General features: G+C 41.0%; 1 protein-coding gene across 2 annotated transcripts; it reads left to right on the forward strand.

Moving 5' to 3' along the window:
- Positions 1-588: 588 nt before the first annotated feature.
- On the forward strand, positions 589-13,125 carry LOC139340323 (uncharacterized). Of its 2 annotated transcripts, XR_011602944.1 has the most exons (9): positions 589-1,989; positions 3,489-3,761; positions 6,804-7,058; positions 8,400-8,570; positions 8,914-9,045; positions 9,865-10,031; positions 11,727-11,993; positions 12,095-12,640; positions 12,701-13,125. XR_011602944.1 is itself a non-coding variant. In XM_070976098.1 (8 exons), exons 1-8 carry the CDS (start codon positions 1,734-1,736, stop codon positions 12,269-12,271), a joined length of 1,698 nt encoding a protein of 565 aa, XP_070832199.1. In that variant the 5' UTR covers positions 589-1,733; the 3' UTR covers positions 12,272-13,125. The 2 variants fall into 2 exon arrangements, 1 of the variants encoding a protein (XP_070832199.1); XM_070976098.1 differs by having other exon boundaries at positions 12,095-13,125.
- Positions 13,126-13,366: the final 241 nt, after the last annotated feature.

A 13,366-nucleotide genomic window follows, 5' to 3' on the forward strand; every position in this document is an offset into this window, starting at 1 on the left:
CCTTCTTTTCCTCTTTCCTTCCTTCCCTCCCTCTTCTCATATCCTCCCTGTTTCCTTTCCTTTCCTCTCTCCCTCCCTTTTTTTCTTTCCTTCCCTTTGCTGTCCTCCTTCTGTCCTTTACTCTCTTCTCTCCATGTCCATCTGAGTGGACTCTTTCCCCCTTTTCTAACTTCATTGCAATTTCCTATAATTTCCTCTTCCATTCCTTCTTTCCTGCTTGATACATTTTCTCTCCCACTTCTTTCTCTTTCGTCATCCTTTGTTCCTCTCATCATTTACTCCTTTCTGGACTCCTTTCTCTCCATATTCTTTCTTCTTTCCTTCTGTCATGTCACAGCTTGCAGACAGAGGAAGATAGAAAGAAAGAGAAAAGTGTGTGTGTGTGTGTGTGTGTGTGTGTGTGTGTGTGTGTGTGTGTGTGTGTGTGTGTGCACGTGTGTGTGTATGTGTGTGTGTGTGTGTGTGTGTGTGTGTGTGTGTGTGTGTGTGTGAGAGAGAGAGAGAGAGAGAGAGAGAGAGAGAGAGAGAGAGAGAGCAGTAGAGAGTGAGCAGAGCAGTGCTGAGCAGTGAGTGGGTTGAGCAGCAGGAGTGCATCTCTCCTCAGAGCTGTGGACGAGCCAGTCTCAAGTGTCACTGACAGCAAAGAGTCTGCAGGAGAAACTGGTTGTAGTAGAACAAGAAACAGGATCTGTCCTCTGAGAAGTGAGTCTCGTTTAAGGATAACATTTTCCTACTCCAGGATGCTCTATCACCTTCCAAACCAACACAAAGCCTGACAGCAGCTTAAATCATTGCCCCGAACGAGAAGAAGAAGAAGAGGAGGGGGAGGAAAAGTGAGTCAATCAACAAAAGACAAGAACAACCAAAAAAAATCTAAATTGGCACTTTTGGGGACTATTGGATTTATTGTCCCCTCTGAATCCAGAAGAGGAATAAAGAAGAAAAAGTGACATGAGGAAATAAGGAAAAGGTTTCATTGTAAGAGCAGCTCAAAGAGGATGTTGGAGTCTGTTGCATCAACTCAGATGTAAAGAAAAGAAGAAATCAAAGAGTGAGAGAAGGATGAAAATAAAAAATTAAGTAACAGGAGAAAACTGCAACCAAGTGGTTTTTTTTTTTTCCAAATCCAGAAAAAGGAGGAATAAAGCTTCCTACAAGAGAAGGAAGAAGTTTTTCTGTCACTCTATTAATGATTAGAGATGTTGTAGACCAACATTTATGTCAATTTCTCAAGGAAGACAAAGAAAGAACTAAAGAAGGAAGAGGGAATATCCACTTGTTAGCTGACAAAGTCAAAGAAAAGAATTAAAATTTATTTTACGCTTTTTAGTTTTGGAGATTTTCATGAATTATTCTGAAAAAGAGTGAAGACAACAAGTCAAAAAGTCTGATTCTGCAGTGTGCTGAAGACAGAGGAGCAGGATAAGTTCAAGGACTAACCAAAAACAGCAAAGGAAGCAACAGAAACACAGCAACAGCACAACAGTGTCAAAAGTGAAATATCAAAAAAAAAGGAGGACAAGGAGATTTAAAGTAGAAACAGAGAAAACACGGAATAATCGAGGGGAAGAAGGCAACAAGAGAGAAAAAGATGTGCCGAGAGCAAAAGCAAGAGTAAAGAAATAGCACATCAAAACAATCGAGACGAATAAAGAACAAACAGAAACAAAAAAAGGAGAAAAGTTTAAAAGGTTAAATCAAGATTTAAGAACCAGAACAACCGAAGTTTGACAATGAGGCTCCTGGTGCGTCTTGCAGTTCCTCTGTCCATCCTCGTCCTCCACATTTCTGTGGCAGCGCCCCCGGCAGGCAGCATGGCCCCGGGTCGGCTGGAGCGCTGGGTCCGCTCAGGCCTGCAGTCGCTGCAATGGGACCAGCTGGATCGGTGCCTCCGCATGTCCTCGCTCTCTGAGGCCGAGTGCCGGCGGCTCGCCCACCTGCCCCTGTCTGCTGTGGCTGTTTACGTGTCGGAGCCATGCACAGCTGCAGGTAGGGAGGGCAAAGGTCACCCATCACTGTTTTTTCTGTTTTTTTTTTTTGTTTTTATATCTTATTTTTTAAAGCAGTTGACACATAGTTTACAGCGTACAGTATAGTTGACAGTTGATGATGCATTCGATGAGAAACAGTATACAACCAATTAGTGCACAATTTTTCAGTATCAGACCAATTCAAGATAATGCCAATGCTGAAGGGGTAAATGAATCAACTTTCTAATAATAAAGGAATGTAGAATGTTTTTTTGACTTAAAAATCAGAAAGCAAAAGAGTTTGGTGATCGTCCTGATTAATGGGTGAAAAAGCTGTATTGCTTTGAAAAGAACAACAGTAAGATTCTGAATTTCCTGTTTGCAATTTCAATTCTATAAATTATATTGCAGATTTCTGACAATTTATAATGTTTAGGTTTGCAGACCACTCTGCAATGTACTCAAAATCCAGCTTCTTCTAAATACAAAAATCAAATATTATTTGTTTTAATTATTATTATCATTATTATAATTATTCATTTTACCACAGACTGTTAGCCAAAATGACAAAATGGATCAAAGACCAAAGCGTTCTCACTCCCGAACTACCAACTGCATCCATGTGCATGGTAGCCAAGACAGCCTGTTCTCACTCCCAACATGTCAAATGATGTTGTATAAGGAGAGAGAAAAGTTCACCTGTGAAAGAGGTTGGGATGGTTGGATGGATCACTCACAAGACCTTCATCCGGGAGACCAGTGTTTTTTAAGTGAAGTAACGCAATATACCATAGTCTTTTCTTAAACCTTACAAGGCAGTTTTTGGTGCCTAAACATACCCAAAGTGATAATTTTTCCACAGTGTTAACCTGTTTATTATAGTATTGCTGTTAGCAAGCTTTATTTTAAAAGTGTAACTGTACTTTGCTAAGTGGACATTGCATGTTTGTTATTCTTAACTTGACCATGGAGTCCTGCATGTTGAAAAATGATGCTGATACATTCTGGCTCACTGTCACGCTGCCATGTTTTACTGGAACTGATGAACAGAACAGAAACCTCATACTGTTATTAGTACTTCACCTGTGCTTTTCCTACAATGGCTCGTAAGTCAAAATGTTTGCTATTGAAAAGGGCAATGAGTATTATTTAGATAATATTAGATAATATAAACACATATAAACACATCATTTCAAAAGGATGAAAATTCTATATCTCTATCACAATTTTCCAAATAATATAAAATTTCCTTGAATAGTTTTAGAGATTTTATTCAATTGGAGTTTAAATTGACCATGTTGTATTTAGATTAATTGTTTCGCTGTGAAGTATGATATCATCACTGTGTTACTCAATACAGTTGAAGTCAAAGTGAAGTTATTGTTTGAAATAGTATTTTATACCTCTGATGGTAACAGTATAACATTGCTATAAGGTATTGTCTACCTATTGGGCCTAACAGTGTGTCTTTTTATCATGATATGATTCCTGTGGACAATGTCTTTCAAAACCCTCCAGGAAACTCAGACAAAGTTCTGGCCATCCTGCCAGACTCTTCAGGTGGGATGGTGAGCTCCAAACCACGGGGAGGTTTCAGCGTCAGGCAGGTGCTGAATGGAGGGGAAGGTCCACAACGACACCAGCAGCCTTTCCCAGGCTCCACAGCCCATGATGCTGTGCTGGTGCTGGATCCAAGCCCTGGGGAGAACTTTGGGCATCCAGTGGTCCTCTTCTATGTGGATATGAATGTGACAAAGAAGAGATGTTCCCATCTGGATGGCATTTACCTGGGTAAATCAGCAGACACTGATAGTATTTCTGTGCATTTACTGTTAAGTCATCGTTAACTTACTTAAATTAACTGCTAAATACCTGCAAGTGTATTTAGCAGTTAAATTGAAAAGTGTAACTAACACAATTGAAAATAAATTAATAACCTAGTAGTAATAGTAGTGGTAGCAGTAGTAGTGGTAGTAATAGCAGATAGAGGACAGTAGCAAAAGTAATATTAATAGTGATCATTAATGGTTTGCTGCAGGGGAGCATTCTTGGTCCATTACAATTTACATGATTCACTACTTCAACAATCACTACTTCAACATCCACTTTTATGCAGATGATACCATTTTATATATTTATATGGTTTAGTCTTAAAATGTTAATGTTGGAGCGCTTCATAGACTAAAACTAAGATTGTTTGAGGTGTTCTTTGGATAAGGATACAGTACATGTAGACATACAAATCACAAGCAAACTCTAAGGGACTCTCCTTTTAAGCAATTAAAATGTCGTTATTGTAATGACATGGTCATGTTAGTCCTAAAAACAAAAGAAATGCATTTCAGCATCAAGCCTTCATCAGGGAATCTAAAAAAAAGTTTTAAAATCCCTCTGTCTTTTCTTACCCATAACACTATTATTGAGTCAGCTTTGATGGAATAACCTCAAACTGCCCTCTGCTAGATTGGGTAACAAGATTTTAAAGCTTTATTCTTTTATGTTTTTAAGATTGTTTCTGTTCTCAGGTCTCAGTTAAAAAATATTTCAGTCTCAGTCAGACTACCTCATTAAATCGAGTTAAAATTAGCAGCAGCAGAATTCATAGTAATATGAACTGCAGTTATAAAATGTGGTAATACCATTAGTAATAGGCCTGATAGTAGCAGAAGCAGTAGTATTAGTAGTTGTTGCATGGGTAGTAGCACCAAAAATACTAGCAATATTACAGCAGGAATAGTGGAAGCAGTAGTGATTCAAAAGTAGTACTAGTAGCAGGAATATTTGACGACCTGCAAGGTCTACATGTCTGTTTGTGTTCTGTCTGCTTGTCTAAGAATTTCTGCTTGAACCTCTGTACCAAATGCACTTGCGTGTGTAAACTTCTGCCTTTAACTCAAGCAGAGGAGAAAATAAAAGTGGAATGTGTGTGGTCTCACCCTCTGAAAGCTCCATTTATAGCTCATTGTCTGATGCAGGACGCTTCCTGCTCAGAGGGGGTTCGACCCAGCTATGTCTTCAGCACTTTTTGCCCACAGCAACATGTAATATGACTCTGTCTGTATGAGTGTTTGCATGTGTGTTGTGGCACTTCTATCCTCGTGAAGTTTTACAACAAAGATATTTTGGTCGATCATCACTGCATGACTGTTTTCAGATTTGATTTCAGCATCAAGTAAAATTGGGCTTGGATTAAAGGATACTCCAGGAGGCCAAAGCTATAAATGCACTGAAAACTGTCCAAATAGTAATACAACTTTTCTGCAAGTTTAGAGAAAGAGTTACGGTGAGGTATGCAGATCTGAGAACTTGATTAGATTTGCATCCTCACTTTCATGGCTAACTTCAAAAATGTCCCTGATTCATCTTTAAAGTTTGCCATCCACACTCATTTGTCTTTTAAAAGTTGATAATTTATAACTTTGTTTTCTTTTGTTTCAGAGCAGCCTCTGAGAAATTACTTTAAACCTTGGCTAGAGAACCTTGACTCGTAAAGTCATTGGCCAGCAAAAACAAAAAATATGATGCTATTAGGGGCTGTATTGAGAAATTGCCCCTCCATTCATGAACAGCAAAATGCTGTGAGTGATCACAGAGAATTTCAGGAGGACAGTTGTTTACAACACGAAAGACAAAATGAGAGTATTTTGGTCATATTTGTAAAAGGGTTTCCAATCAAACATGAGTGCTTCTAAAAAGCTCTATTTTGGTGATGGCGAGCAACGTCTTTACTATGGATAAAAGGCCAAAATGGGGAGCAAAGGAAGTGTTTCCAAAGTGCTTTATTCATGTAGAAATGGTCCAAGTGAACAGGAAGGGAATACATTCTGCGGTGGTTCTCACAAGTCCTGCAAAGAGACGTGTTTGAAAGTGCAAGTCGTTGACCTCCTGCTGTGAGAGAGGTTAGGACCAGATGTTGAGGTGAATTTGGCTCCTTGTTACACGAACATACACCTGTTAATTATTCATACACTCACACACGCCACTGTGCCCCCTGCTGGGTCCTGTAGATGGTTTTGGACCAAAGTCTTTTAGAGCAAAACTTTTTTTCGACCTCATTTAACCTCAAGAGAACAGGAAGCAAGAGACAGATGGAGGAAGAAACAGGAGGTTTGGAACAAAGAGGAGAAGGAGATGAGAAGAAAGAAGGAGAGAAAATGGGAGCAGTGTAGAAGCCATAAACAAGGAGGTCATGAAGTGAAGAGGATAAATGGAGTGATAGAAAAGGAGGTGGAGAGAAAATTGGAATCAATTCAAGTAAATTGGAGTTACCCGAGTCTACTTTTTCAGGGGGTTTTTTTGTTTTTTTTTTTCATTTTCTTCAGTTGCAAAATGATAAGATAAGACTTTATTCATCCCACACCAGGGAAATTAAGTCATTACAGCCAGCAAGTATTACAGAAAGTAAAAACAGTGGCATGAAAGGGTCAAGATAAAAAATGTGTACAGGATACAGAATAGAAAAACAACTATGTATACATTACATACAGATTAGGTGCTCCTCAGACTTTAGTTTAGTTTTTATGTTTTTTATGTTTTGTACACATTTCACATCTCTTGCCATCATGGCCAGATCAGCCTGTTAGATCAGCCTGTTAGGAGGCCCTGAACCATTGAACCACAGCATAAAGGAAGGTCAAACTCCTTATGAAGTGAGTGATCAGGACAGCTAAAGAGCCTTGTAGGCACATACACCTGTAACACGTGTACATAGTCTAATCTGTAGTGAAAACTACACTTTGAGTAATGGCACACTGATCTTATTTCCCACTGTAGGAAATTGTGGACAGTCTCAAGAGATATCATCATAATGTCTTTCACTCTCTGTGTCTTCAGGTGAGGAGTGTTTGACTCTGGCTTTGAAGGGTCGCTGTCAGAACCAGCTGAAGCGAAGGCAAGCCGGGCCAGAGCGGCTTATGGGTAATGGACATGGTCGGCTGGCAAGTGGGGCACTGCGCAGCAGTACCATTACCACGAGTAGTGGTGGTCGTCTGGCGGAGCGGGCCGCTGGAGGGCTCTGTGAAGTCCACTTCCTTCCACTGGTGGTCGGAGTCGGAGACAGCAACCGCACACAGAGACTCAGATGTGTTGGTGGGTCTTAAATTGTTCCTTTCATCAGAGTTCAGCTGGTCTGAACAAAAGACAGACAACTCCTTTTAACTAACAATCACGGAGGAAAGTAAACTCTTCTTCATTTGTAAGCACTTTCCCCCTGCGTCCAGTCTAAACGCTGGGCTGGGTTAATCACATCCTGGGTCACAGATTCAGGTGATGTCAGTTTGTTCATCTAAATGCAGGTAAAACATAAAACTCTGTTTACCTCTTAATTCCTGAAAGAACAAAAATAATGTTTGACAAGGCAAACGAAGGTCCACAGCCCTGCTAGCAGCTCTCTGAGGTTGTGCTATGGCAAAGCAGTGCTTTTAGGTAAACACTAATGTCTCCATGTTGACATGACCACAGTGACATGCTAATGTTTGACAGGTATAATGTCTACTGTGTTCACAATCTTAATTTACCGTGTTAGCATGCTAATATTTCCTAATGACTAGTGAACACAAAGCACAGCTGAGGCTGATGGGAATGAAATCAATTTTTGATGGCTTAGTTACACAACAACACCTAGTTCAAGGTTGTTGTCATTTAATGTTTTTTTATTATGTAATATACTTAAGATATGTAACATATGTAACAGTAATGTTTTCGACTCAAACTATGATTGTTTCTGAATTGGTGCCTAAATCTAAGCAAACTATGACTGTTTCACAACATTAACCATGTGACATTGAAGGTCCAGTATGTCAAAGGTACAGGTCGACCTAAACATACGCAAACAGCTACAAATTCACAACATTAACCACGTTACGACAAAGGCCTGGCATGCTTTTCGCTGGCACCCTCCAACATTCATATATGTCTTTTTGGAAATGGTCGCTTTGGATGTCATTGGCAATCAACCTTTTCAGTTGTAGGCATGAGGATGTGTTGAATATGATCTTGATAAAATCATGGTTGTTAAACTCCACCTGAGTTTTTTTTAGGTTGAGTGGCATTCTGTTGCATTCTCCCTGGTTGGAGGCTTTCTGAGTCAAATGCAGAATTATACACAAGCCAAGACCACCCACACCTGCAGTCTCTGCCAACGACCTGGCCCTGCGGAAAATATTATCATGCTATTATGGCAAACATAGACAGTCCTCATGATAAAACCACAGTTGCACAGAGATGAACTATTCCTTAATGGTTGATTGTGACTGATTGAAGCCTGCTGTATGCGGAGCATACTGGCACACCAAGTTTGAATGAATCTGATGTCAGGAATTGTGTTCAGCACTGAGGTTCTGCTTTATTTTAAAAGTTGTTTTCAAGAGAAGCACCTGTGCATTTTCAATGATGCTGACACAATTTCTGACATTCCCTCTCCTCCAACAGACCATGCAGAGTTTGCAAGGTGCCCTCAACCTTTGCCAATGGGTTCTCCCAGTTTGCCTGTCTCAAGCTGTGAGCTAAATAAAAACACCAGACGCTGCCACCAGCAGCCGTTGGCCACTCACCTCTCCTGCCGACTTTACCAGACCTGTGACCACGCTGTGCTCATCTCAGGTAGGTCAGGTCTCAGCAAATATCACCAAATGATTAAAACATGACCTTAAGGTCTGTGACATGAGAGGATTATCAAGGGAAGCACACAAAAACTAGCTGTACTTCAGCATGTTGTCAACTCATGTTAGCATAGCAAGCCATGGCCCCAGTAGCTTGAGTTTAGAGCTGGACAGAGTTAGAGCTAAACAAGTAGCCTGCTTCTATGGCGCTGCTGGGACTGATTTGTCGCTGGTTCACAAGTAGAAAGTCATTCCGTTGAGGCAAATAAAATGTGGCTGCTAATAAACTGCTAATAAAGACCGCTGTGCTGTGTTCACGGTGCCCTTGTGTCTGTACATTGCAGGAGGCTGGCAGCAGCAGATGACCTTCCAGCACCATGTCCAGAATCTTCAGAAGTTCTACAGAATGCTGCAGAACAATGGCTTCCACAAAGATCACATCAAAGCCTTCTTTGCCAGCAGTGGACAGCTTCCTGGTAAGATAGTGTTGCTCTGTGAACACAATTTTTCTTGCTTTTGTCTCACTGACCAAATTTAAGTCCTACAGTTGCACTTAAAAAATGTATTGCTTTCTCAGCCAGGCATGGCTAAACAACCACAGGTGTAAATATCAGAGGTGCAACCAGTGCAGCATCAGCAGGGCAGAGGCTGTCCATCTAGACGAGGACTGACAATAGAGTTAGCTGCCTTAACTTTTTCATTGTCTATTGTAGCTCTCATCTGTAAATTGTAATATACTTTTGACCACAAGCTGGCTTTTGGTGGAGCTGTTCACCTCTTTTAGATAAAATGTAAGGAAACCCCATTTTCACATCTGTGAGACAACGCAGCAGCAGCAGCAGCAGTGCAGGGCACAATGGATGGTTTTTCTTTTCAATGGCTTTTCAAAGCACTGTTGTATGAGCAAACAGTTTTTATCATAGTAATTTATGTTGTCTTAGCATTGATAAGTTCTCACTCATTTTGCAGGATGGGAGCTGTATGGTGAGCCTCTCCATAGTAACATAGCAATTGTCTGCTTTGCAGTTTTGGAGTGGTTTTGTTTGTCCGTGCATGTGTGTGTGCAAGTGAGCACTTGCGTTTGGGGCATTTCGTTTCAAAAATTCTGTAAGGTTCAGTTATATAATTTGCAGCTTGCCATTAATTTAGCAGGTATTGCTTGAAATCAGATATGCCCAAACACAAATAAGATTTATTTCACAGCTAACTGGGAGCTCTGTTTGGGTGCAAAGTAAAGGACTAGACTGACCGTGTCTGTTACATGTCTAACTCTCCCCTGTCTCCTCCCTCCACAGAGGATGTAGAGGGGGTGTACTCTGCAACGGAGAAATCGGTGATTCGTAACCACGTGTCATACGTCTGCAGGAAGCAGCACTGCGCCGACACGCTGGTTCTCTACCTGAACTCACCAACACGAAACGATGGCACCATGTTGCTGTGGGATGCCAATCTCAATGGCATTGTAAGAGAGAGAGACACACACACGTCAGTATGCGAGGTTTAACTGAATTTTCAGAAAATGCAGATTAATGCATCTTTCCATGCACTACTGAAAATGTTATGAGTTTGCTGATCAAGATAGAGTTGGTGATGTTAATTCTCCAGTTGATGCCAACAGAAACACAAACCTCAAACCAATGAAAACAATGGAAAAAATGTGAGATGTTTTGGTTTGTTTTTTGTATTAATTTGAGGAATGATACAGTCTGCTTGTTACTCCACACACACACATCTGATGTTTCTGTCTCTCCAGTAGAAGCTTGAGTCGCATTTATGTCCCATGCTTCATGTACACCATGATTGATTCGTCTGTTTCCTTTGCACTCTGTAGCATTCTGCCTTTATCGATAATTTTGCCAACTTTTCCACCTCAGCAAGCGGAAAAAACATTTTTCAGATATTTTTATATCATTTCTGATTTTCCTGCTTATTGAAATTGAAAAGTAAAAGTAAAAAACAGGTGGATGTAAATGGATACATTTAATACGTTGTAATACATTGTTAATGGCACTCTTGTTACAACTATACAATAAGTCATGTGTGTAGGGAATATCATGCATGTGTCTATTTCTGACACACACACACACACACACACACACACACACACACACACACACACACACACACACAGCTACCGACATACAAACACTTTAAAGTGAAAGACCAGACTGAAGCAGATCACTAACACAGAATGGAAAATGATTTACCAGGCACATATGGGAGGCATTATCGGCCTGATAAGATGATTCCTCTGACCACACACACACACACACACACACACACACACACACACACACACACACACACACACACACACACACACACACACGGAAGGACCACCCAGACACATTTAGGTTTCTCAAATAAGGATATGAGCTCATCTGGTTGAAGGCAGTTATTACAGAGAAATGTCAGACTGGGTCCAACATGCTGTAAAGACATTCTGGTAAACAGGGATTTGATTTTTTTTTCTTTTTCTTTAATTCTGTTAATATATCAGAGAACACACAGCATCTGGTGATGATATGCCATAAACATCAAACTGGTCTAAAACAACTGGTGTGGAGTGGCATGGTGAATGTTTTGCTACCACTGACACATCAGCATGTCAGCAGAACAGTGAGAAAAGGAAAACCTCTTGTTATTCATCATTATTATCATTCATATTCATTCATCATGGAAGTGTTAACAGATTATTCCACCATGGTCACCCCACCGTTAGCCTTACAGTCACACCATTTAAATAGCCTAAAATAGCGACTAGATAGTTAAACAAGATACAAACAGTGTATAACTCCTTTTACATTAGTTGAATTGATTGAATTAGTGTTGATATTGGATTTTATTTACAGTAGATGTAAGTGCCAGAAATTGGGGCCTTTGCCCAAATACAGCAATAAGTGATGGCATGGTCCCAGTTAGAAACAGAAATTTTCATCCTGTGGCAACATGTCAGGATATTCCACTGTCTTATTTCATAGTGTTGAATAGCCCAACTACTGAACCTTGGCTACTTTGGGTGTTCCCCTTTACTCCTTTCTGATCTCAACCCCCTCTGCTTACCCTCACCATCCTTCTGAAACTCAACTTAGGTTACCGAAGTGACTATTTATCTAATGGCACTGACAGTGTATTCTTCTTCCGTCCCTCTCTCCAGGCTGATCTGAAGGAGCGATACTCAGTCAATGAACTGCTGGCTGACCTGGCTGGCTGCAAGGCGACTCGTGTTTTGCTGTTTGTGGATCAGAGCTACAGTGGCGTTCTGTCCAAGAGGCTGCGAGGGTCCCAGAAACACCTCAACGTGGTTCTGATCCAGAGCCAGACACGGCAGACCCACAGCCACCAGAGGTTGAACCCAGGCTGGGAGGACAGCAGCTGGTCCCACATCAGCTCTGCGACCTGCTTGCTGGATCACCTGGGAAAGGTAATTTATCACATTTAAGATTGTTTTTCTTTTTACACTATTTATTGTTCTCATTATTATTATAAGCTTCTAATGTCATCTTCCACCAATGATGTCCTTAGGGTACTGGGATGTCTCGCCTCCTGGAGCCATGGGCCGGCCTTTTAAACGTGACACTGGCAGGCGCCCCCTGCAATGCCACGCCACCTCTGACGGATGGTGAGATGCGGCGAGAGTACCAGGGCTGCCAGAACCTGCCGACAGCACTCTGGCACCAGAAACACAGGAGGACCAACTGAGAGAGAGACACTGAGACAGACTGGCTGACAGAGAGAGAGAGAGAGAGAGAGAGAGAGAGAGAGAGAGAGAGAGAGAGAGAGAGAACGACTGAGTGACAAACCAATTAGCTATGGACACATATGCGCAGACAACACACAAGCTTTTGCATTACACACATGCATATTTGCCAGTGTGTGTTAGCTTAGGATTTTTGTTTAAGTGTGCCTGGTGGACACTGGTGTGGGTGTGTGTGTTTTCTGTCCTAACTCAGACAGTAACCATGGCGATGACAGTTCATCCCTACAGGAGTGTCCTAAACACTGTGTGAACACCGTGTGTGTGTATGTTTGTGAGTGTGTGTGTGTGTGTGTGTGTGTGTGTGTGTGTGTGTGTGTGTGTGTGTGTGTGTGTGTGTGTGTGTGTGTGTGTGTGTGTGTTTGTGAGTTCAGCAAGAGGACAACCACTCTCAGCAACCACTGCTGGTTTATGCTTGGGTCAGTGTGTGTGTGTGTGTGTGTGTGTGTGTGTGTGTGTGTGTGTGTGTACCACATCTCCTGGGCACTGAAACATTTCAGAGCCAATCATCTATCTCTGTTTTTATCTTTATAACACTTATTTCTTGGTCCTTCTTTCCCTCTTGGTCCTGTCCTTTGCTTCACCTTTTGTCAACTACTTTCCTCCCTTTCCTCTCTTGATCTCCTCCTCCCTGTTTTCTTTCCTTCTTGCCTCCTTCTTTCCTTCCTTTCTTTATTTGCTTATCTAATTTTCTTCCTTTCTTCCCCTTCCCCATGTCCCTCCTTCTCTCCCTGTGTCCATTCTTCCTATTCTTTATCAGTCCATCATTTTATGTTTTCTCCGCTTTCTCTTTCCTTTTCCTCTTTTTCTCGTATTTTTCCATCTCCAAAAGTTGAATACTGGAATAATTTTGTTACAAGATATCAGACCTGGCAAAGCCCTAAAAGATAAGGTCAGTTTATGTGCTTTTAGAATTTAGAAGAAAATCTGAAAGAAAATATGACAAATAAAAAACAAAGAAAAAAACTGTACTCACAGTTTGACAAAAATCTTAACTCAAGGGTCACTTGCTAGTTTTTACCTGCATTTAACAGCTGAAA

Source organism: Chaetodon trifascialis, chromosome 12, assembly GCF_039877785.1.
Source record: "Chaetodon trifascialis isolate fChaTrf1 chromosome 12, fChaTrf1.hap1, whole genome shotgun sequence".
NCBI lineage: Eukaryota > Metazoa > Chordata > Actinopteri > Chaetodontiformes > Chaetodontidae > Chaetodon > Chaetodon trifascialis.